The sequence below is a fragment of the Salminus brasiliensis genome, chromosome 22 (genome assembly GCF_030463535.1).
Source record: "Salminus brasiliensis chromosome 22, fSalBra1.hap2, whole genome shotgun sequence".
NCBI lineage: Eukaryota > Metazoa > Chordata > Actinopteri > Characiformes > Bryconidae > Salminus > Salminus brasiliensis.
Window position 1 is genome coordinate 29,355,282 of NC_132899.1, and position 25,930 is coordinate 29,381,211.

The window sequence follows — 25,930 nt, forward strand, 5'->3', positions numbered from 1 at the left end:
ACCCTTTTCTCGCTCACTACTCTGCGAGTGTGTGTGTGTGTGTGTGTGTGTGTGTGTGTGTGTGTGTGTGAGTACACACACTCGGACTATGAAAAAGCCTCAACGTTTACGGACGTTGCAGGGATCTAAAAATCCTCGACCCCAGAGATGCAGCTGTGGATACAGCACAGCTTGCGAGTCTATAATTAAGTTAAATATTCGTTATATATCTTTTTTTTAACTAATTAGTGGTAGAAGCTTAAGCTACGCCGAGCAAAGCAAGGATTGTCGCCATCACCTGGCGAGCGAAAGCTTCTGGACAGGCTACAAGCTAATGCTTGGCCAACAAGAGCAAGGACTGTTGCAGACGTCTGGTGAACGAAAGCCTCAGGACAGGCTAAAAGCTAACGGTAGGCTGACCAAAGCAAGGGCCGATGCGTTTATCCAGCACGGAAAAGCTGCTGGAATATCAAAAAGCTAATGCTAACCTGACCAATGCGGTTACCCAGTGCAGAAAAGCCTGAGGCGCGTCAAAAAGCTGACGCTAGGCTGACCAGAGCAAGGGCCGATGCTGCTGTCCGCTGTGGAAGCCTCTGGAAAGGCTAAAATCCAACGCTAGGCCGACCAAAGCAAGGAGCTCGGGTAAGTAACACGAAAACTATCTAATAATTATTAAAAATTTGTGGTGTTTATTTGTTCTTTGGTACAGTGCTCAGCTACGCCAGATTAGGCTAGACTAGGCTAGACTAGACGTAAACCAGCCCGCAGTAGCAGAGCTCAGCCTGGTTCTCAGCGCTCATAAGCCTGCATAACAGGTACATAAGCCGATTATACCAGACTCATTAACTCATTAATATCAGTAACTCAGTAAAAACATCAGAAATGTCATCGGAATTATTTGAAAAATGCTAATACTGAATGAATACTGATGCTCTGCGATCACTGAGAAAAGCACGAATTCAACGATGCATCACAACATTTTACTGGAGGATGCAAGGGCAGCGTTCAGCGTCCTCAAGCTGAAGCGACGTTGGGTGCTGCAACAGGACGATGACCCAAAACTCACAAGTGACTCAAGTCAAGAACTGAAGAACGGATGAAAAGGAAGCTCTATCGAGACGCTGGGGTACGACCTGAAGAGGCCTGTGCACTCCAAGCTTCCCACATTTGAAGGAAGGAACGGTGCAGGGGTCCACTTACTTTTTGTAGTCTGCACTTTGGACGTTTACTCAATATGCTCGGTATAAGATGAACAGTACGGCTGTGTGTGTGTGTGTGTGTGTGTGTGTGTGTGTTATTAGTTTATTAGACTGTGTTTGTCTATAATTCGTGACTTGGATCTCACAATCAGACCACGTCTCCTTAGTGATCAATCGCCGCGGGTAGACAGGAGTCCAGGTAACTCCAACGGGGGCCTACGCTTCAGATCTCCTCGGCCCATCGGCCCATCAGCCGAGTCCTTTAGATAAGCAGGGAGCTGCTGGTAGTCTGAGAGCTGATCAGGAGGCTGTATTGATCCCTGACAACTGATAGAAAGAAAGGAAGGAAGGAAGGCAGGGAGGGACGGAGGGGAGGGGGCAGAAACTGCAGCCCCTCCATCTGTGCAGCCTGAGAGAGGGGTGGGGGGGGGGGGGGGGGGGTAGGGGGGTATGGGGATGTGGGGTGGGGGGGGCAGGGATGTCCACATCTGCTGACCCCCGTTTAGCCACTCCATCCTCCATCCAGCCAATATTCCCAAGCAAAACACGTCAAACTTCCCGCAGCAGAGCCGGGGGTCCACCAACACACAGCATCCCACCCGCCCACCCGCCGCCCAGCATCCCAAAATCAGGCCACGGACTGAGGGAGGGGGTCAAGAGGGAGTAAAGAAACGCCTGAAATTAAAATTGAATGATTTAGCTAGCTTAGCTAACCCAGTCAGCTCGCCAGGCTGAGCCGAGCCGAGCTGAGCCGAGCCGAGCCGAGCTGAGCTAGCCCTGGCTAATTTGCCCGGCCGGAGCAAGCAGGCAGGTACACTTCCAGCTAGCCTAGCCGCTAAGCTCGCTAAGTTAGCCGAGTCCGGAGCTCGAGCGCAGGAAACGCCTCAGATTTGTAGCAAACCCGTGTTCAATCAACCCCTCCAGCCCGACGCGGCTCACCTCGCTGATAAACAGCAGTACGATAGTCCAGGTCCGCCGCTTTTCTGCCCGGTTTGCCGCGAGGTGAGGCTCCACCGCACACAGCCGCTGACTTACTGTAGCTCTGTCCCCGCACGGCCAGCCTGCCCTCGCCTCATCCTCTCCCCATAGCGTTATCTGACACCGCGCACTCCCATTGGCTCCCATCTGACACCGCGCACTCCCATTGGCTCCCATCTGACACCGCGCATTCTCATTGGCTCCTGCCTGTCTCTGCTCGTTCTAGTAGCTCGTGTCCGACATTCGCATTCTCATTGGCTCCTGCGTGACTCTGCGACTTCTCATTGGCTCCTGCGTGACTCTGCGACTTCTCATTGGCTCCTGCGTGACTCTGCGACTTCTCATTGGCTCCTGCGTAACTCTGCGACTTCTCATTGGCTCCTGCGTAACTCTGCGACTTCTCATTGGCTCCTGCGTGACTCTGCGACTTCTCATTGGCTCCTGCGTAACTCTGCGACTTCTCATTGGCTCCTGCGTAACTCTGCGACTTCTCATTGGCTCCTGCGTAACTCTGCGACTTCTCATTGGCGCCTGCGTGACTCTGCAACTTCTCATTGGCTACTGTCTACGCCTGAGCGCCCTCATTGTCTTTGGCCTGTTTATGAACTTTCTCATTCACGGGTCACTGGCTCCCGGCTCAACCCACGCCTTTTTAAATGGCTCCGGTCTGAGACCGCGCATTCTCATTGGCTCCTTTCTGAGACCGCGCATTCTCATTGGCTCCTTTCTGAGACCGCGCATTCTCATTGGCTCCTTTCTGAGACCGAGCATTCTCATTGGCTTCTTGCTTGAGACCGAGCATTCTCATTGGCTTCTTGCTTGAGACCGAGCATTCTCATTGGCTTCTTGCTTGAGACCGAGCATTCTCATTGGCTCCTTTCTTGAGACTGTGCTTCTCATTGGCTCCTTTCTGAGACCGAGCATTCTCATTGGCTCCTTTCTGAGACCATGCATTCTCATTGGCTCCTTCCTGAGACCGCGCATTCTCATTGGCTCCTTTCTTGAGACTGCGCATTCTCATTGGCTCCTTTCTGAGCCCGAGCATTCTCATTGGCTCCTTTCTGAGACTGAGCATTCTCATTGGCTCCTTCCTGAGACCGAGCATTCTCATTGGCTCCTTCCTGAGACCGAGCATTCTCATTGGCTCTTTTCTGAGACCGAGCATTCTCATTGGCTCCTTTCTGAGACCGCGCATTCTCATTGGCTCCTTCCTGAGACCGAGCATTCTCATTGGCTCCTTCCTGAGACCGAGCATTCTCATTGGCTCCTTCCTGAGACCGAGCATTCTCATTGGCTCCTTTCTGAGACCGCGCATTCTCATTGGCTCCTTCCTGAGACCGAGCATTCTCATTGGCTCCTTTCTGAGACCGCACATTCTCATTAGCTCCTTTCTGAGCCCGAGCATTCTCATTGGCTCCTTTCTGAGACCGAGCATTCTCATTGGCTCCTTTCTGAGACCGAGCATTCTCATTGGCTCCTTTCTTGAGACTGCGCATTCTCATTGGCTCCTTTCTGAGACTGCGCTTCTCACTGGCTCCTTCCTTGAGACTGTGCTTCTCATTGGCTCCTTTCTGAGACCGCGCATTCTCATTGGCTCCTTCCTGAGACCGAGCATTCTCATTGGCTCCTTTCTGAGACCGCGCATTCTCATTGGCTCCTTTCTGAGACCGCGCATTCTCATTGGCTCCTTTCTGAGACCGAGCATTCTCATTGGCTCCTTTCTGAGACCACGCTTCTCATTGGCTCCTTTCTGACTGCGCTTCTCATTGGCTCCTTTCTGAGCCCGAGCATTCTCATTGGCTCCTTTCTGAGACCAAGCATTCTCATTGGCTTCTTGCTTGAGACCGAGCATTCTCATTGGCTCCTTGCTTGAGACTGCGCATTCTCATTGGCTCCTTTCTGAGACCGAGCATTCTCATTGGCTTCTTGCTTGAGACCGAGCATTCTCATTGGCTCCTTTCTTGAGACTGCGCATTCTCATTGGCTCCTTCCTGAGACTTCGCTTCTCACTGGCTCCTTCCTTGAGACTGTGCTTCTCATTGGCTCCTTTCTGAGGCCGCGCATTCTCATTGGCTCCTTTCTGAGACTGCGCATTGTCATTGGCTCCTTTCTGAGACCGAGCATTCTCATTGGCTCCTTTCTGAGACCGCACATTCTCATTGGCTCCTTTCTGAGACCGAGCATTCTCATCGGCTCCTTTCTGAGCCCGAGCATTCTCATTGGCTCCTTTCTGAGACCAAGCATTCTCATTGGCTCCTTTCTTGAGACTGCGCATTCTCATTGGCTCCTTTCTGAGACTGTGCTTCTCATTGGCTCCTTTCTGAGACTGTGCTTCTCATTGGCTCCTTTCTGAGACCGAGCATTCTCATTGGCTCCTTTCTGAGACCGAGCATTCTCATTGGCTCCTTTCTGAGACCAAGCATTCTCATTGGCTCCTTTCTGAGACCAAGCATTCTCATTGGCTCCTTTCTGTGACTGCGCTTCTCATTGGCTCCTTTCTGAGCCCGAGCATTCTCATTGGCTCCTTTCTGAGACCGAGCATTCTCATTGGCTCCTTTCTGAGACTGCGCTTTCTCAGCCTAAATCTGAACAGCTCAAAACATCTAAAACACATGACCGGACACAGTCGTCACCTAATGAGGATAAAGGAGCAAATTCAACTAGTCTGACCCTACAACTCCGATCTGGTCAGCTTGAAATCTGAACACTCATTTTTACTCTGATTTAGGAAACAAATCTGAGGTCACTGCAGTGTGATTCAGCCTTAATCTGAATTAAACGCATTAAAAAGCACCTGTTTCATCTTAGAAATCTTCCTTTAAACAAAACAAACAAACAAACAACAAACAAAAAAACAAAAGAAAAAAACACCACACTGTTAGATTTTTACAGTTTATTGGCAATTTTGACTTTACAAATTGTGAGCATTTTCAATTGTTGACAATGTACAGGAAAAAAAAAAACCTGATTAACTGACTTCTCTCGCTGCAGCTTGCCCAGCTAGGTTTCCTGCATAGCGGCCGAAAGGTTTATTAAAAAAAAAAAAAAGAAAGAAAAAAAAAAAAAAAAAAAACAAAGGAAAATAACTGGTGGCAAATTGCATAACACATATTTCATATTTCTCCATTTTGTACGTTCTGACGTTTATAAAACGTGGGGAAAAAAAAAAAAATACCACTAGCCGCAACGTTCCGCATTTCTATACAATAAATACAAACATGTGACAAAAACCTAGAATAGTTTAAAAGATCATCAGTTATGAACACGAGCAAAACTTTACATTCCAGTAAAATTAACCAATCAAGAGACACAGGAGCAAAATCAGACCCTGTCCATAAGTGTGTGTGTGTGTGTGTGTGTGTGTGGGTGTGTGTGTGTGTGTGTTTGTCTGACACTGTTTAGAGACATGCCAACTCTGCAGACAGAGAATGAAGGCCTTTAGCGTAGCGTAGACGCTAACTGGTGGCTACTGACTTTCATTCAACATTAGCAACATTAGCACTGATATTAACTGAAGCGTGTCTTTAACGTCCGCGTCAGAGTGACCCGAGCGCACCGCAGTGGGAACATGGAAACACTTCAGTTACAGGGTTCCTTACTATCTAGAACACAGAATCGAGTCCTGACTTTCGTTTGTTTGTCTGTTTGTTGTTTTAGAGAATTCTGACGGCCGCGAGCAGGCCCGGACAAACTGGACACAACCATAGTCTGTGTGGTCTATGTAAGTAGCACCAGTGGGTTACGCTAACTTGTACTACGTATTAAAAACGACATCATTATACACATCATGTTGGTTTAAGATGGCACTACATATGTATAGGGATCATGAACCGCGTGGCCATAACGTAGCCCAGAGTAGCCCTGAGTGCGGACAGCTTTGGTAGCAGAGAGGACAACAGGGGAGGCGTTAAAGGAATACTCCAGTGTTTTTCAACCTGACCTCAGCCTTTTATCATAAACCGCAGTGTCAATATCTCGGTCCAGTCATTAGACAGCGACAGAGCCCATTCATTTGAAATACGCATATATTAATAATAATAATAATAATAATAATAATATGACACTGAATTCTCAGTGGATGTTTTAAAAAGCTAAAGAACGGCTTTAGTTAGTTATTTTTTTTACTGTGCTGGATAAAACTTCATAACAGCAGCTCTGATCAGGCTCTCTCAGTTGCGGTGTGTGGTAAATCGACTGTATCACCGATTAGGTAAAAATAAAAAACACTGGAGCATTTCCTTAATGCCCACATTTACACTGTGTGAAAATCAATAGGTAGTACAGAAAGAGATGAAGCCTAAACATACTGCTGCTCACCATGTCACTTGTCAATGTGTGTGGCTCAGAGATAGAGAGGACTTTGAATGATCCTTACCCCCCCTCATCATTTGTAATTTATCCACATCTGGTCCTACATTCTGTTTTTTTTTTAATTATTTTTATTTTTTTGTTAAAAAAAAAAAAAAAAAAAATTCAAGCTTCTCTCGACACGTCAGCAAGTGATGAGTTAACTGGAAACAGTTACCGACTGTCTGCAGAATGAGAGAGAGGTTTAGGACAGCTCTGGGTAATAGGTGAGTGATGATGAATCATTATTAGTAAAAATGTCAGGAAAACTGGATTGGAGAGAAACAAAAAATAAACAAACTAAAGAAAAGAAAAAAAAACAAAAAAAACACACACTTCCATCTTGTTCCTGAGCTGATGGAATCGAGCAGGGCTTTTCTGCTTTAGCCAAACTGGAAAAAGAAATTTCCAGGTCCGGAATCTAAAAATAAAGAAATAAATAAATGAAGCAAATAAAGCAGGGTCAGTAACGAGCTCCAACTTCATTGGGTTTTGATATTAAAAGAGGGATTTTTCAAATTATTAAATATGTACTGACTTGATTCAAAGCTGAAGTTTCCAGGTCCACCAAAGAAGGCCTTGAAGATGTTGTTGGCATCGAAATCTGGAGGCAAAAAGAGGGAAGGAACGCAAAAACAAAGAATGAGCTTGGAAAGACAACAATAAGCAACGATTCTGCATGTTTAAGTTTAAATTCATTTAGAAACGTGACTTGATGACTTTAAATTTAAATTTCTCGGCTCTGAATTTGAATCGAAAGTTTAAGAGGAGAATAAAGTGACTTGTGTAAATCTGCCACCTCTGATCATTTCCCTCAGTGAAGAGTTCATGGGATCTACGGATGTGCATGTAGAATAATCCCATAAATAGATATATCGACTACATCAGACCTGACTGAATCTGATCCCTCTGTATGAACCTTTTCTCTGTAATATCACACTGCATGCTGACATGCCAGTTTACTAGCCAAGTACCTCGACTCTGTACGTGCTCTCATTGGCCAATCGTAATCAGAATCATCTTCCATATAGGTATAGGTGCACTCTATGAGATTACACATACAGCCGAGAAGTTGCTCTGCCTTTTTTTTTTCCTTTCCATTCTCAAAACGTTGACTGCCCCCACCAGCGGGCCACAAAGGTACTGCGGGAGGGTCACCACACCGCATTAACGCAGACACCATGACTGACCTCCCATGTTGTCGTCTTCCAGGTCGTGGCCGCTGTCGTAGCGAGATTTCTTCTTGGGGTCGGAGAGCACGGTGAAGGCTTCACCCACTTCCTTAAACTTCTTCTCCTCTTCCTTCTGCACCTCAGCACTCGCTCCGCTGTGCCGGTCTGACAGCACACAGGAAATAAGAGGTTAGACTGACACATTGAGATTTAGATAGCACTTTAAAGCAGGGCTCATCAGTACTGGAGGGCCGATATCCAGCAGAGTCTGGTGATCTTGCTTGTTGTATCCACCAATTCTAGTAATTAACTGATTTGATAACTGACTTGAACAGGGCGTATTTGGGCTGGGAGGAAACCAAGCTGTGCTGGACACCAGTCCTCCAGGACTGGAACTAATGATCCTGGAAATGTCTGAATATTAGGTGCGTAAAAATGCATGGATTCATCACGACTGATTAAAGGTACAGATTCAAATGTATTGACTTTGGAATGTTAGAAATGAATCAAAATGTAAAATAATAAAGTCTGAAAAGTAACTGCATTATAATTAAGTAGAGTGGTTGTGAAAATTGAGATTATGATGCATTTAATAGCAAATAATCTGCATCTGCAGACGCCATGCGAGTTTACCTGGGTGGTGCATGAGGGCACGTTTCCGGTAAGCTTTCTTTATCTCGTCCTCTGTCGCATCCTTGTTTACGCCAAGGACCTTATAGTAGTCTTTTCTTTTGCTTTTCTTCAGCTCTAACTGAGCATTCTTCAACAGGGTTTTATGCTCTGATAGACACAGACAGAGACAGTGAGAGAGACGTTAGTTAAGACTACATCGGGACTAAATTTACATACATTTTCAAAAGTATGCGGGGGGGTTGGGTGACCACAAGTAAGCGGATGATTAGCAAAAATCCCCACAGTAAGTAAATAGAAATAGATATGTAAAGATTTCAGATTCACACATTAATGTACACAAAATGACAATAAAAAAAAAACCTCTACATTTTTACAAGGAACTAGAGAAGCACACCAAAGCAGCAGCACACATTCAGAACTGTTAGCTTTTAATGAGTACTATAATAACAAAAAAAAAAAAAATACAAAATGGTCCGAATATCTTAATGGCTGAGCCACATTTGAAGCAGCTCTGTCGTGAAGTCAGAGTAACTGCTTATTGCTTTTTGTTTAAATTAATTTATTGGGTTTTTTTTTTTTTTTTTTTACCTTTCGTCTTTTCTGTATGGTAGACTTTCTCGTAGTCCCGAACTGCTTCTTCATACTGCTCCATGTCCATATAGCTACAAAACACACACACACACACACTCAAGTGTCAGCATGCTGCTGTTCAGTGGAGTCAACAGCAGCTCAAAGTAAACGCTTACTCACCACTGAGCTCTCCTCAGGTAGGCTTTAATGTAGCTCTCGTCTAGTTTGATGGCACTGCTGCAGTCCTCAATGGCCTGCTCCCGTTTATTTAGCTGCAAGAGCAGCACACAGAAACAACTGCTTAACATCTCTGAGCAATTTTAGTGCATTCATCGTTTATGATGACACGATATCGATATCAATAATAATAAATCTGTTACGATCGGACCTTTGACACACTAAAAATTCTTAAATGCCGGTCTTCTGCAACTTCAGACGGATCGATTAAGTTCTAGATGTGCTCAGAATGAGGAACTAAAGAGCAGAGAAGTCAAAAGTGACCAAGAAAGCTGTGGAACATCAACAATGACATTGCCTTTAGATTTGATTCATAAGAGGAATTCTAAGTAGACGTCTTGCTACCAACTGCTGCAGAAGTGACCAGAACAGATAAAAAGCCTGCTCACCTTGACCCCAGCTGTGGCTCTGTTGCAGTAGAGCTTAGCGTTCGTTTTGATGTTGTTGGGGTCGATGGTCAGAGCCTCTGAATACAGCTGATATGCAGCATCGTAGTCACGATCCTTAAAGGCGTTGTTGCCCTCTTCTTTCTTCGCCTTCAGGGCTTTCGCATTCTGAATGGAAGACACCAAATATCAGTTAGACAACCTACTGGAGGTGTTGCTCCTAAAGACTAATCACAAATGGATACAGAATGACGGATATAGAAATGTACACATTAAATATGGGAGGTTAAAGTTCTAAACTTTTAAGTTGTGCAAAATAAGCAGAATAACAAAAGGTCTGCTAGTATAGTTAGTATACAGATATATAGAATATATTACTAACATGTAGCCAGAATTTTGTCCAGTACCGTGTTTGAGCTTCACCTACTTAATAACTGTGTTACTGACCACTAATAAAAGCACGGGGAAGTAACCAGTATCAGATTGCACTCTAAAGGCCATGTTCTCAGCCTCACTTTGCAGGAAGAGACTTACTCTGCAAGCTAGACGAGCCTTCTCATGATCGGGTGCCATGCGCAGGGCCTGAACGAAGAACTGAACGGCTTTCTCGATGCAGTCCTCGTAATAAAGGCACAAACCCCGCACATAGAGAGCATCTGCGTTGGTGGAGTCCATTCTCAAGATATCACTAAGACACAGAGGGGAAAACCGGATTATTAGATACAAGAATAAAAATTTAAAAATTAAAACACAGACTATGGGCTGAGAAACAACTTGGTTTTAAACACATTTAAGTGTCCAAAATAAAGGAAACGTGAGTTGGTGTAGTTGTTAGGCGTTCTTGATGCCTGTTGTTCTTCATTATACAATACCCTGTGTGGCTGTAGACAAGTATGCTTTTGACCAGCTCCTTTCACATACCTGGCCACAGACTGGGCTTCAGGGTATCTCCCCAGCAGAGCCAAACACTCCGCCTTCAGGATTTTAAATTTGTGACAGGCACCAGCAAACTCCAACGCCCGGTCCATGCAGAAAACCACCTACACAGCAGGCAAGCAGAGAGAAACGAACCAGTTTAGCACTGATTTAAAAGGCCTTTAGTAAGGGCGGTTTAGAGAAGTGGTTCTCAAAACATTCCTCAGAGAGACCGGGACCCCCAGACAAAATCACAACACATCAGGATAGAATGAAAATCTGTGCTAAAGATACTGAAATTATGCTGAAAGGATTACCTTTCTGAAGTCCCTCTTCTCAAACCCAAACTCAGCCATCTTCTCATACTCCAATAAAGCTGCTGCATTCTTGTGCTAGAAGAACCAAAACAGGGCAAAAGTATAAAAGCAAACTTCACACACCAAACACGCCCTGGTCGACCAACTACACTCGGGTTAAGGGGGGGGGGGGGGGGGAGCGTGTATGAAACTATCCCCTTCCATCTTTACCTCTTGTAAGGCCTGAGTGTTGGTGGGATCCAGTTCCAGGACCTTCTGAAAGCAGCGGCTGGCAGCCATGGCGTTGCCTAATGACAGGTGGCACTTCCCTTCTCTGAGATGACCCTGTGAAATTTCAGCAGACTTAATCAGCAGCATTTAAAAAAGTGCAAAATGTTGGTATCTAATATCAGTGATGGAAAAGGCAAGACAGGCTGTCTGGGTACACGAGAGAGAGAACGTTTGTAGCTAAAGCACCTGAACATTTAAGGCAAGATTTGTTACAGGGATCCAATTCAGCATTTTATGCTGATATGTACACATCCGTGCCATCTCTCTGAGCAGTGAAACTCATGAAAAAGGTATTCTGATGTCCTCAGAATAAAATTCACCCAGTTAGTTTAACAACCGTGCAAATTCAAGTTACGGCTAAAAATCTCGAGTATCTATATAAACTGAAGCCAGCCTGAAAGATAACACTGCTCATCGTTGGAGTTCTACTGGCACAGTAATTGCGCATAGTGCTTGGACCCCAGTGATTGCCACTTGCTATTTCATTTGATGATGGCCACTCAAATCTTTTAATGGTTACGTGAGTCCATAAAACTCAGCATTGATGGTTTTCAGCTGATGGTTGCTAACAATGATCATTTACACAAAGTATTATATTTTTGGATCGCAGTTTAAAAAAAACCCAAAGAAATCTGAAAATGAAATCTACTCAAAAAATGTCCCCTTTGAGCTTCTTCATCAGAACGGTCTACTGGCAGCAGACCCTGTCCCTCAACCCTTTTCTTTAAATCAAAACACCTGTAAATCTAAGGGATCTTCATCCTTCTAATTAAATCAAATTTAGCTGAAAGGCAAGGTTGCTTTCAGTTTGTCTGCATTTTACAGAATATATAATGCTCAATTTTTTAATCAGTGGTGTGAACACAATAGTGCACTTGTCTGTGCACCTCAAAATGAAGAACATGACCTGACTAAATTTAACGACTGACTGACAGAAGTCAAACTAGAAACTTTTAATATACCCAAATATTTAATACTGGTGCCTCCATACATCACAAATGTGAGGTTGGACATGCCTACCAGAAAACTGGCAACGGTCGCCCTCATACCTTCATGAAGCATTCGTCCAGCCGAACAGCCTGCTGGGAGTCCTCCAGCGCCTCCCGAAAACGGCTCAGCATCATTAAGGTGGCAGCACGGTTACCGTAGTAGCTGGCATTCTTAGGGCACGCATCTGTCAAAGTAGCAAACAAACACTGTAGCCCACCTAGCATATCATTCACATCCATCAGAAACATTTACAGTCAACGAGATCATGAAGCGGATCTCCACTAGAGCTGGTCCATATGATCGTAATTTACCGTTAAAGAAATATGTATCATTACTGTGATAACATCAAACTGTCCTGAACATTACTGGGTAAAGAAACTGACCGGCTCAATGTTTCTTTGAATGAGCAAATTCGGTCTGGGTTATTGGATGTAGTGCAGCAATTTCTGAATAAAAATCATTTTAAAAGACTCCATGTTTAGTTTAGCCTTTGGAACTGAATGCCTCCCTTTAGATAAAAGGTTCCAGGGGTTGATGGACACAAGCAATTGTGGTAAACTGAGATGCTGGAGCTGTGGTCCCGCCACTTGCATGCAATCACTTAGCTTTGTGGATGCCAACTGTTTTAGGGTGTTCTCATGTCTGTGTTACCTTCTGGCTCTCTCTGGTCACTATACATTTTATTACCGTCCTAAGCATACGGCGCAAGTTGTCAGAGCTTACAGAACACTGAACAACTGAATGTTTCTATGCAATGAGCAAATTCTGCCCGGGTTATTGGATGTAGTGCCACAAATATTTTATGACCATATTTTTTTATGTCCTGCCTGCATGTGAAAATATTGTATATTGTAGAAATGTTTCTTGTAACTTGACGCATTTTTTTGCCTTCTTGTCCACCTCTGACCTACGTCCAAGCTTTTATTCAAACTTACCAATGGCCTTTGTGTAGTAATTGAATGCTTCGGAGTAGTCTTTCTTGACATAGAAGGCATTTCCCTTCTCCTTGAAATTTTCTGCCTCCCTAGAAACCGAGAAAACAGACAAGCAAACAAAAAACAGCCTGTTAGGTGATCCTGTAGCCAGCATTTTCTTCATTCAGTACTTGCAAAAGCAAAAAGTTAAAACTGTGATGTAAACTGTATATATATATATGAGGAGCAGGTTTGAGTTTTTGAACATTAAAATGAAAAAAAAAATTGAGCTCTTCTGGAAGGAGGTCAGTATTTCCAGTTTCCATCCAACACCTCAATTTAAGGATTAAACCAGGTGAGCTGATGGTGGAACTAAACAAATTCAAACAGTGTCTGGAGTTCACAGAGAAGATCAGCAACTATTGGACTAATCGCAACGCACTAATGCAAGGACATTCCAGCAAGAACCTCAGTAAACTGAGGGTCCTTCCTAAAACTAGAAAATTTGACCATGTCAGTCCAGTTCTTTCAGCACTGCACTGGCTTCCAGTAAAATTATTTCCACTATTGATTATAAAGTCCTTCTACTGACATACAAAGCCCGACACAGTCTCACTCCCGAGTACCTGCAAGCTCTTGTTACCTATTATTAACCATCAACATTACTTAGATCACAGGGTGTTGGCTTCTTAGTAATAGCCCCCCAACTCTGGAATAACCTTCCAGAAATCGTTCATGACAATCGTCAAGTCTAGGCTAACAACTCTTAACTGTTTAATTACAGAATGCTAAACTAATGTTTCTCTCCGGATGAAGGTTGCAGACCCAGGGGTTCACAGACACAAGGAATTGTGGTACACTGCGATGTTGAGGCTGTTGTCCTGACGCTTGCACGCAATCACTCGGATTTGTGGACGGTAGAGCAGCGCATGCCAACTGTTCCAAGGTGCTCCCATGTCTGTGCTACCTCCTGGCTCTATCTGGCCACTGAAGGACTAAAGGACTGAGGCGCAGAGTATAACTTGGGTCTAAAAGTTGCTGGCTTAGTGCAGACAGAGATGAAGCATCACAATGATTTACAGCTGCTATTTTAAGGTAAAAAACATTTTCTGAGAGCGTCCCGTCTGCATATTACAAATACAATATCATCTGCTTGAAAAGACAATCTGATATCCAGCTGTTGTTCAAACGTCCTACTGAAGTGGACTGGTATAGGTACTCTTCCTCTTCGCACACACTTCCACCGCAGTACCAGAGCTAAGCCGCACAAGTCAACTCATTCAGCGAACGCTCGGAAGCTTCAGCAACATGCCCTCAGTAAGTAGGCCACGGATTTCAATCCTTTTGCTGTCCGGGACGTCTGTGGACTGAGTGGCGGGGCAGAGAGTGCCAAAAGGGAAAAAACAACGACTATCTTCCAGAAGAATATTAAAAACCAGACATCCTTCTTTGTTGCCGCACCATTTAAATCCAAAAGGTGAAAAAGGTCAGTCTCCTCTGAACTCACGGCCTAGGAAGATCAAGCTCCACGCCTGCGCCAATACGGACAATAGATGACTTCGACAATATCTCTGAAAGCCATAAATCACGAACTGACAAGACGCCGATGCCCAAGAATGAGAAACGGCCATAACAGACCTGTCAACCGACCTCCTCCGGCCACCCAGGTAAAACGGCATGCCCAAAGGTACGCCTTCGAGAGCTACGATGCCAGGCTGGCGCGGCGGGCAGCGCAAAATCGAGAGTGACCACTACAGAGACTGATCTCTCAGACACTGGTGGTGGGTCACAGAAATGGGTCATTTCGTCTGAGGCTTCACACGGCTTAGCGTTAGTAGGTCATGAGCTGGCACTGGGGTGGTCTTGTTTATAACCTTTCTGGCTCAGATGCCGGGCACTGCTTTCACAGGGGACACGGGACAGCTGCCTTTGATCAGATTTAACTGCAATTTAAGACAGAAATTCTATTATAATATTATTTTTGAGTTTAGCTTCTTGGCTTTTACTTGTAAATACATGCAATTAATAATCCTGGTTAGCTAACTAATATTAGATTATATATTAGATATTAAATATTAGGTGTTAAATGCCCTGTTAGTTGTCAGGGTGCTAGCCAGCCAGCTAACCCCATTCATCTCCTCACAGGTTGTTGACAAACGTTTAAACGACATTTAATCAACGAAATACTGAATAACTCTAAACCTCACAGCTTTTTATTGGTTATTAAGAGCTTTAACTATTAATAACACCTCACAAACTCAGTCACACGCGTTTAATCAGCCGTTACTCCACGTTTTAGGCACTACTTCAGCGGCGAAGTACCGATAGTAGCGAGGTGCTGTACACAGCTAGCTAGCTACTTAGCTACTTAGCACTAGCGTGGCTAGCCAGGATGTGCGCGAGCTCAGGCCACGGAGTCCGGGCCGGGCCGGGCCGGCGGCGGCGGCGTGCCCAAACGAGGCGTGTAGCCCCATGTTTTCCACGTTGTTAAAGTTGTTCCAGGGCAGAGTGAGGGTCTGAATGTGCTGTCAGCCGGTCGACACGGAGCCAGACCCGTCCCCGTCCCCTCAGCCCTAAAGCAGCCGCGGGCTTTTCTGTTCATCCCAGAAAAACGGGGCAGCAGGTCCGAACCCAGAGCCGCTCCAGCCAGCACGCGTTTACAGGCGGCCGGAGCGCAAAGCAGGAGCCGGTAGAGCAGCGAAAAGGGCAGAAAGGCTAAACAATGGTAGCAGACGTGAGTCAGCCTCGCTCGCCTGGTGGAAACACACGAGTCGAAGAAAGAGGACCTCGGACCCGCGGCTATCAGCTGTCAGAGCCGAAACGCACGACGGCCTGTGTAATATGTGAGACACGGGGAGATTAAATGAAGGGTCCCGCAGGATTAAGCACCTCTCCAGATCCTCCGGCGTTAGTAATGTACTCTCCGGCTCCACCGGCATATCACAGTCCACAGCTGCCATGTTGATCCTCCACAGGCTGAAAAAAAGAAAAGCGCAGCGAACATCCGGCGCTGCTGCGTCACAATGAGGAAAAAAAGGAGCTGCATTATGACGTAATCTGTATAGATCGTTACATGTTCCTTTCACTATCACTCTCTCACTCTCACACTATCACTCTCTCTCACTCTCACACTAAAACTCTCTCACACTCTCACACTATCACACTCTCACTCTCACACTAAAACTCTCTCACACTCTCACTCGCTCTCACTCACTCTCACTCTCTCACACTATCACACTCTCACTCTCACACTAAAACTCTCTCACACTATCACACTCTCACACTATCACACACTCTCACTCTCACACTATCACTCACTCTCACACTATCACTCACTCACACTCTCACACTATCACACTCTCACTCTCACACTCTCACACTATCACACACTCTCACTCTCACACTATCACTCTCTCACACTCACACTCACTCTCACACTATCACTCTCTCACACTATCACTCACTCTCACACTATCACACTCTCACTCACTCTCACACTATCACTCTCTCACACTCTCACACTATCACTCACTCACACTATCACACACTCTCACTCTCACACTATCACTCACTCTCACACTATCACTCTCTCACTCACTCACACTATCACTCTCTCACTCACTCACACTATCACTCACTCACACTATCACTCACTCACACTATCTCTCTCTCACACTATCACTCACTCACACTATCACTCACTCTCACACTATCACTCTCTCACTCACTCACACTATCTCTCTCTCACACTATCACTCACTCACACTATCACTCACTCTCACACTATCACTCACTCTCACACTATCACTCACTCTCACACTATCACTCTCTCACACTCTTACAAGTCAAGTCAGATTTATTAGTATAGCTTTTTACAACTGTTGTCGTCACAAAGCAGCTTTACATAATTAGTAATTAGTAAAAGACAGAGACAAAGAAGAAATAACGTAAGACATGTTGGATCAAAGACCCCCAGTGAGCCCCAACAGCGACAGTGGCAAGGAAAAACTCCCTCAGAGCCAAGGGGGACCCAACCCGTCCTCCTCTGGTCAAAACTATTTAAACATTAATGATAAAAATGACCAAACCAGGTATAACAGATAGTTAAAATGGTTTTAACATGGTCACTAAGCAGGTAGCAGTGGTAGGCGGGTGTGCCGCTGGTCTGGTATGGGTGGTGGTGGGTGAGGGGCCTGCTGGTTGGACCGGTAGGTGGCAGCTGGTCTGACGCAGGTAGAGGGGACCTCAGCGGGCAGTCTTCCAGCAGGTCGGGCCGGGTGGCCATTTACTCAGAGAAGGTAAAAAGAGAGGGTTAGTTCTGAAAGGATTTTATGGAGGGCAGAGAATGTTGAGCAGTATCAGAGTGTGTTTGAGGACTCCGGCAGGTCTGACTGTAATAGCCTAATTAAAAGGAGAGAGCCAGAAGGTAACACAGACACAGGAGCACCATCTGCTCCACCATCCACAAACCTGAGTGATCGCGTGTAAGCAGCGAGATGACAGCTCCAGCATCTCAGTGTGCTACAATTCCCTGGGTCCGCGAACCCCTGGACCTGAAACCCTTATCTAAGAAACATTAATTACCAAAAGCTAAACTAAACTAAGATGAGTTTCAGCTTAGATTTAAAGATTGAGACTGTGTCTGAGTCCCGAACATTATCTGGAAGGTTATTCCAGAGTTGGGGGGCTTTATAAGAACAGGCTTTTCCCCCTGCTGAGGTTTTCTGAATTTTGGGAACTACTAGGAAGCAGAGCTAAGTAATCTTGATGGTTCGTAATATACTATAAGATCCTGCAGGTACTCAGGAGCGAGGCCATGTAGGGCTTTATATGTTAACAGAAGAATTTTGAATTCAATACAGAATTGAACTGGGAGCCAATGAAGTGCTGATAGAACTGGACTGATATGGTCAAATGTTCTATTTTTAGTAAGGACCCTGGCTGCAGCATTTTGCACCAGCTGAAGTTTATTGAGGTTCCTGCTGGAACAACCTGACAGTAGTGCATTACAGTAATCTAGCCTTCAGGTAATAAAAGCGTGTACTAGCTTTTCTGCGTCCTGTAGAGATAAGGAGTTTCTTAGTTTGGAGATGTTCCTAAGCTGCATAAAGGCTGTCCTACTAATATTGGCTATATGTTGCTCAAATGATCAATCTGAGTCGAATATGATGCCAAGATTTTTGCTGCTAGACCAGGAATAATGGTCTAACATTAAGTCTGATAGTTTATTTCTAGTGTCTTTTGGACCCAAAAGGAGAACCTCGGTTTTGTCACTGTTGAGGTGAAGGAAGTTATGTGACATCCAGAGTTTTATATCCTTTACACAGTCCTCCATTTTCTGACATCTAAATTTATCGTCAGGTTTGGCTGATATATAGAGCTGTGTGTCATCTGCATAACAATGGAAATTACACCATGTCTGCTTACACTATCATACTCTCACTCTTACACTGTTAAACTCTTTCACAGTGAAACTCTCACACTATCACACTCTCACTCTTACACTGTTAAACTCTTACACAATGAAACTCTTACACTATCACACTATCATAGTCTCACTCTTACACTGTTAAACTCTTACACAATGAAACTCTTACACTATCACACTCTTACACTCTTACACAATGAAACTCTTACACTGTTAAACTCTTACACTGTTAAACTCTTACACAATGAAACTCTTACACTACCACACTCTTACACTCTTACACAATGAAACTCTTACACAATGAAACTCTTACACTGTTAAACTCTTACACAATGAAACTCTTACACTACCACACTCTTACACTCTTACACAATGAAACTCTTACACAATGAAACTCTTACACTATTAAACTCTTACACAATGAAACTCTTACACAATGAAACTCTTACACTCTTACACAATGAAACTCTTACACTATCACACTATCACACTCTTACACAATGAAACTCTTACACTGTTAAACTCTTACACTACCACACTCTTACACTCTTACACAATGAAACTCTTACACTGTTAAACTCTTACACAATGAAACTCTTACACAATGAAACTCTTACACTACCACACTCTTACACTCTTACACAATGAAACTCTTACACTGTTAAACTCTTACACAATGAAACTCTTACACAATGAAACTCTTACACAATGAAACTCTTACACAATGAAACTCTTACACTCTTACACAATGAAACTCTTACACAATGAAACTCTTACACTATCACACTATCACACTCTTACACAATGAAACTCTTACACAATGAAACTCTTACACTGTTAAACTCTTACACAATGAAACTCTTACACAATGAAACTCTTACACTATCACACTATCACACTCTTACACAATGAAACTCTTACACAATGAAACTCTTACACTGTTAAACTCTTACACAATGAAACTCTTACACAATCACACTCTTACACAATGAAACTCTTACACTGTTAAACTCTTACACAATGAAACTCTTACACTATCACACTATCACACTCTTACACAATGAAACTCTTACACTGTTAAACTCTTACACAATGAAACTCTTATACTATCACACTCACACTCTTACACAATGCAACTCTTACACTATCACACTCTCACACTCTTACACAATGAAACTCTTACACTGTTAAACTCTTACACTGTTAAACTCTTACACTGTTAAACTCTTACACAATGAAACTCTTACACTATCACACTCTTACACAATGAAACTCTTACACTGTTAAACTCTTACACTACCACACTCTTACACTCTTACACAATGAAACTCTTACACTGTTAAACTCTTACACAATGAAACTCTTACACAATGAAACTCTTACACAATGAAACTCTTACACTACCACACTCTTACACTCTTACACAATGAAACTCTTACACTGTTAAACTCTTACACAATGAAACTCTTACACAATGAAACTCTTACACTATCACACTCTTACACTCTTACACAATGAAACTCTTACACAATGAAACTCTTACACTATCACACTATCACACTCTTACACAATGAAACTCTTACACAATGAAACTCTTACACTGTTAAACTCTTACACAATGAAACTCTTACACTATCACACTATCACACTCTTACACAATGAAACTCTTACACTATCACACTATCACACTCTTACACAATGAAACTCTTACACAATGAAACTCTTACACTGTTAAACTCTTACACAATGAAACTCTTACACAATGAAACTCTTACACAATGAAACTCTTACACAATCACACTCTCACACTCTTACACAATGAAACTCTTACACTGTTAAACTCTTACACAATGAAACTCTTACATTATCACACTATCACACTCTTACACAATGAAACTCTTACACTGTTAAACTCTTACACAATGAAACTCTTATACTATCACACTCTCACACTCTTACACAATGCAACTCTTACACTATCACACTCTCACACTCTTACACAATGAAACTCTTACACTGTTAAACTCTTACACTGTTAAACTCTTACACAATGAAACTCTTACACTGTTAAACTCTTACACAATGAAACTCTTACACTATCACACTCTCACACAATGAAACTCTTACACTATCACACTCACACTTATACACAATGAAACTCTTACACTGTTAAACTCTTACACAATGAAACTCTTATACTATCACACTCTCACACTCTTACACAATGAAACTCTTATACTATCACACTCTCACACTCTTACATAATGAAACTCTTATACTATCACACTCTCACACTCTTACACAATGAAACTCTTACACTATCACACTCTCACACTCTTACACAATGGAACTCTTACACTGTTAAACTCTTACACAATGAAACTCTTACACTATCACACTCTCACACTCTTACACAATGAAACTCTTACACTATCACACTCTTACACAATGAAACTCTTACACAATGAAACTCTTACACTGTTAAACTCTTACACTATCACACTCTCACACTCTTACACAATGAAACTCTTACACTATCACACTCTCACACTCTTACACAATGGAACTCTTACACTGTTAAACTCTTACACAATGAAACTCTTACACTATCACACTCTCACACTCTTACACAATGAAACTCTTACACTATCACACTCTCACACTCTTACACAATGAAACTCTTACACTGTTAAACTCTTACACAATGAAACTCTTACACTATCACACTCTTACATAATAATGATATCACATCTTAAGGCCTATTGACCCCAATCCTGATTTTTACAGATAACAAAAATGGTAACTGATAAGTTCTTAACATATTATTAATGCATATTAGGGGTTGTTTATTTGCTTAAGGGATCACATCCTATATTTTCCATGAAAGCATTTTTTTTCCATATATGACAATTTTAAAGGTTTATGTTCAAAAACAGTCGATTTTAATTTACACGACCATTTCCAACCCACTTTCAACCACTTTATTCCTGGCTGTCCCATATTGTGACATACTGAGCATGAAACTTTCCGTAAAACTTAATGAGTATGTAAAATGCTCTTGTTTTGTGACGTCACACAAGTAATGAATTAGTTATGATTGGTTGTTTTTGCAGCTTTCAGTTGATTGGACTGGAGGATGAACACTGTGGAGGATGAACACTGTGGAGGATGAACACTGTGTTTTGGAGTGTTGAAATTTCATTGCGTATCAGAGGTTTGGAGACCAACATTAATAAAATCCCGACTAAAAAAGCTGGTCTTGCCAAAGCTGGACTTTAGCAGGGATTTTATTAATGTCACAGAACAAGAGCATTTGACATATATCTGCCTATTCGGCCCACAGCAGTTTGGCTCCGCCCACTCTAAAGTTTTAAGGAGAGTTTCATGCTGGACTGCTTTTGGGCACAAGAACCCAGATCATTTATGATATCTTATATATCTGCCTTTCAGGATAGATATGCTGCATATTTTACACATGTCTTAAACTCGTGAGGATAAAGTGAGGTTGGAAATGGGTGTGTGAAATTAAATCCAATCAAAAATAATTCCAAAGAAAACGTAGGTGTTCGTATGTCCTGCTTTCTCTTTTTTCTGTTGTGTTGCTTTACTGCTATTCTGCATTAGTTGTGATTGATTTGACTAGCAAATAAGACACTGATGAGGTTGGCCTAATTATGACCACAATTAAAAAAACACCACTAACAGTGAAGAACGGAAAGAGGATCTCTGAACTAACTGTGCAAGTATTACTGGTTAGACACCGTCATGTTGAGGCCGTAACAAAATGAACTGACTGTGGACCAGAGCCCTGACTGCTGGGTTATGAGCTTAGAGAAATCAGCCAACAGCATCAGGAGCTAGTTGGTTGGTGTGGCGCAACAGATAACACCACTACCTGCCATTGAGCTACCACCCCATGTGGGAGACTGGGGTTCGATTCCCGGGCTGGGTGACTATGCTGCGCTACACCAATAAGAGTCCTTGGGCAAGACTCCTAACACTACACTGACCCTCCTCTGTAATACGAGTTACCTTGTAATTCGCTCTGGATAAGAGTGTCTGCTAAATGCCATAAATAAATGTCCCACAGGCCTAAAACATCTGCCCAGCTGCTGGTCATGCTGGTTGCTCATCTTTGGTTGTCATATGGATGCTCCATACTGTGCAAGCTGAAACCTGCTGCCAAATCTTGATGTAGGGTATTTTGCCGACACTCAGGGGTTTTTGAGCACCTGCATCCTCAGGAATCTGGTGGCGGTCAGTCATAGCGTCCTCTTTCTGCCACGTCCAGGTAGTGTAACCAGTGCTCCTTTAACTGTGAACTTGTGAACTCTGCTTCCAGCTGGATCTGTGAGAACATTCGGTGCTTTGCTCTCTTTCTGGATCCTGATCTGTTACGTCACAGTCAACAACCCCAACGGCAATGGGTAAGTGGGAGTATAAGCAAAAGCAAGGTGCAATATGTCTTTAACTGGAACCTTAATGGTCTCAGTCTTTGTTTAATATAGTGTTTATATAGTGCAGGGATGGACATATGCACATTTGGTACATACTCTATATGTATGGCAGTGACATTTCTGCTGATATTGGTCATAATTTTAAATAACAAAACCAAAAACAGCAATTTAACTTTCACTGGCTTGGTGGCTTGGTGCAAATCTGTCTACCAATGCATATAGCAGATCATCACAGGTGATATTATGCAGTTAAAAACATACAGTCATCTTTCCTAACATCATAAATAACACTCAGGAGCCACAGCTTTCACCATCACCTTCTCCGTTCAGTCACCTTGTATGGGAGACTCCCAGTTTTGCCATCTTCACTGTTTTCAGACTGCTCTAAGCAGCTTCACAGCCTCACATGCTCGGACTGGGTGGGCACTGCTCTTTAGTTTTAACATTAATAAACCTCAGATATTCAACGTTGCCATTGTGGGTGCCCTGAAAAGAGGTGTAGATCTTTTTCAGAAATGTCAGATTAATAGGCATTTGAGACTGAGGGGGCCAAAAAATGATTAATTAACTATTCTGGCAGAATGGTTACAGTTATGGGGCCCAAAATCCCTGGCAGTGTCCCTGGCTGTGGTGCATTAGCGTCCACAGGCCATAAGGGGGCAGCAACAGTCCAGTAAGAGAACATCAGCAGAATCTGGAGGGAAGACGTAAATATGCCCAGACACACAGCACAGAAAGAAGAGGAGGAGCACACACACACACTTACACACACTCAATTGATCAAACACACACAGTGACCGTGAGCACATGTGCCCTGAGCGGTGGGCAGCCATCGCTGCGGCACTCCCGGGCAGCAGGGGCAGTGAAAGGCCTTGCTCAAGGGCCCAACAGTGGCAACTTGTCGAGCCCGGGTATCAGACCCACAACACGGTCATCAAGAGCCCAGTGCTCTAACCACTGAGCTGCCACTGCCCCAACTGTATTGTTCCTGAGGTCATAGAGTGACTTTGTGGAGCTTCATTTTTGGCCTAGTGGAGCGTTTCGGTCAGTAATGCTACTGTTGCTACCAGTAACTGAAAGTGAATGACCAGCATCATTTAAAAATCATCATGTAAAATGGTGACTGCTAGCACACTGGCACAGGCCTTTTGGTTTAGAGTTTAGTGGCTGAGGCTGAAATCAATGTGCACCAGTCAACATTATCCAGACTTCTGCATTCAGCTGTTCTTCTGGCTGGAGTTTGCCTGGACGTTTTATGGTCAGATGATTGGCTACTTGGCCAAAACTCAAATCACTACCAAAGACCATCCCATCCAAATATCCCCCAAACAAAAACTGAAAGACTCTTAACTGCTTCACACTGTGGGATACTTGGCAAAGTGAGTTTTACTAAGTACGGACCGTGCAGGGTGCCCAAACTTTTGCTTCAAGCCTTTTGAATCCTGCTTAAAATAGTAAAAAAAAAAAACATTCTGTCCTTGACTTTATGCCTTTTGGAAATATTTGGATCATATATTACTTACTATTCACTGTAGCAATATTATAATATGATCTGGTGTGTCCAAACTTTTGCATGCCACTGTATATGTACACACTGAAGCCAAAACATTAACATGACCTGCCTAACACTGACTAGCTCTCCATCGTACAACCACAGCAGATCTGACCATTCGAGACATGGACTCCTCTAAAGGAGTTCTGTGGTACTGGCACCAAGACGGGGCCTCACAATCAATAAGCCTTAGGTGCCCATGACCCTGTCGCAGGTTCACTAGTTGTGCTTTTTTCGGAGCTCTTTTGGTCGGTACGGACCACTGCGTACCGGAAAACCCCCCACAAGACCTGCCTGATGTTTTGGAGATGTTCTGACCAAGTCGTCTAGCCCTTATAATTTGAGCCTTGATCTTTACTGCTTTGAAAGTGTCAATATATCCTGCCTAATATATGACTGATGACACTGTACTTGAAGATAATCAGTGTTTTTTCCACTTCAGCTGCGTGGAACTAATGTTATGGCTGATAATTATATATATATATATGATCATTTAAATCAACCTCAATTGATTTGAAATGGCTGGGCTGGGTGTGTGCTGTGCCAATGTATAGCTTAACGGAAGGTCGGGGTGTCCGAATGCAATGGCGTTTCATTTTGGGGGGAAGGGCTGTGGATGTAAGAGCACACTAAGACTCCTGGGACTTGGAGAAAGGACAGACGAAGAGAAAGAGAGAGAGAGAGAGAGAGAGAGAGCGTCCTCCTCTCTGAGAGAGTCCTCCATCCTGTGGCCTCCACCTCATTAATGCAGAGACATGCAAATGAGGCGCTGTGTGAGTGGATGAATCAGCTGTTTGCTCTCGCAGTAGGAGGCCGGGGTGACACACTTGTCACTGAGGGTCAGAGAACACACTGCGAAAAGCTGGTCAACACGACGGGAGTAGGAAATAGGACGCTGCGAAAGCAGGGACCTGTTCGAAGTTCTGAAAACACCAGGTGTTCCGTACACTGCGTTCACACCGACTAAAGGCTCGTATCGAAGCCGTTCAGAGTTTCAGCAGTCCAGCTGAAAAACACACGCAGAAACTATTACAGCCGTCTGTGTGTTTCTGGTTGTTTAGTAAAGGTGAACTAAAGGCCACATTCTACAGAACGTTGGGGTCACTTAGGTCAAACAATCGGAACTGACCGACTTCTTGTTGTAACTGAACTGGCCGAGTCGTTGTAACGCTGTAATGGAATATGATGACCTTTGGAGTGTGCCTTATGTGTTTGGCCACTGGCTCCTGGCACCATCTATTTGCATGATGTAGTCACCCCCCCAGGCTACATCCCGCAGTGTGGTCAGTTCTAATCTACATTGAAGTCCAGCTGCTTGGCCTCAGTGTTGGAGGCTGTAGGAGCAAGTTCTACTGTCTCTGGAGCAAAGAGTGTGTGACTGGTTTTCTAATGGGATGTAAGAGTGTCCTACAGGAAACTAGTGGGCTCTGAAGGTAACTCGAGCCAGTTTTCACAAGAAAGGAAAACTGTGAGGTTTTAAAACCAGATCATTTGTAAGATGTCCCGGATCCAGCAGATCTAAATCAGCTCAGGAATGAATTAAGAAGCTCATCATGTCCTGTTCAGAGCATGGGATCCCCAGATCT

At 43.7% G+C, this 25,930-nt stretch overlaps 2 protein-coding genes across 2 annotated transcripts in view; both read right to left on the reverse strand.

Moving 5' to 3' along the window:
* aclyb (ATP citrate lyase b) overlaps window positions 1-2,251 on the reverse strand; it is a 36,792-nt gene extending 34,541 nt beyond the window's left edge. The window contains exon 1 of the mRNA XM_072667962.1: window positions 2,118-2,251. The gene's annotated coding sequence lies outside the window, so the exon portion shown is untranslated. The remainder of the gene's footprint in view (window positions 1-2,117) is intronic.
* A 2,783-nt stretch (window positions 2,252-5,034) lies between these two features.
* LOC140544269 (dnaJ homolog subfamily C member 7-like) lies at window positions 5,035-15,873 on the reverse strand. Its single transcript, XM_072667718.1, has 14 exons — window positions 15,797-15,873; window positions 12,929-13,017; window positions 12,053-12,177; window positions 10,944-11,057; window positions 10,734-10,808; window positions 10,423-10,541; window positions 10,036-10,189; window positions 9,505-9,669; window positions 9,059-9,150; window positions 8,897-8,970; window positions 8,309-8,455; window positions 7,694-7,840; window positions 7,042-7,107; window positions 5,035-6,924 (listed from the first exon to the last, which is right to left on the reverse strand). Exons 1-14 carry the CDS (start codon window positions 15,865-15,867, stop codon window positions 6,887-6,889), a joined length of 1,476 nt encoding a protein of 491 aa, XP_072523819.1. The 5' UTR covers window positions 15,868-15,873; the 3' UTR covers window positions 5,035-6,886.
* Between the last annotated feature and the right edge of the window lie 10,057 nt (window positions 15,874-25,930).

Coding starts and splice junctions, on each gene's coding strand:
- LOC140544269 (XM_072667718.1), bottom strand. CDS start 15,867: ATGGCAGCTGTGGACTGTGATATGCCGGTGGAGCCGGAGAGTACATTA. Junction 12,178..12,928: donor TTACTACACAAAGGCCATTG/GTAAGTTTGAAT, acceptor CTACTTTGACAG/ATGCGTGCCCTAAGAATGCC. Junction 11,058..12,052: donor TGGACGAATGCTTCATGAAG/GTATGAGGGCGA, acceptor GAAATTTCACAG/GGTCATCTCAGAGAAGGGAA.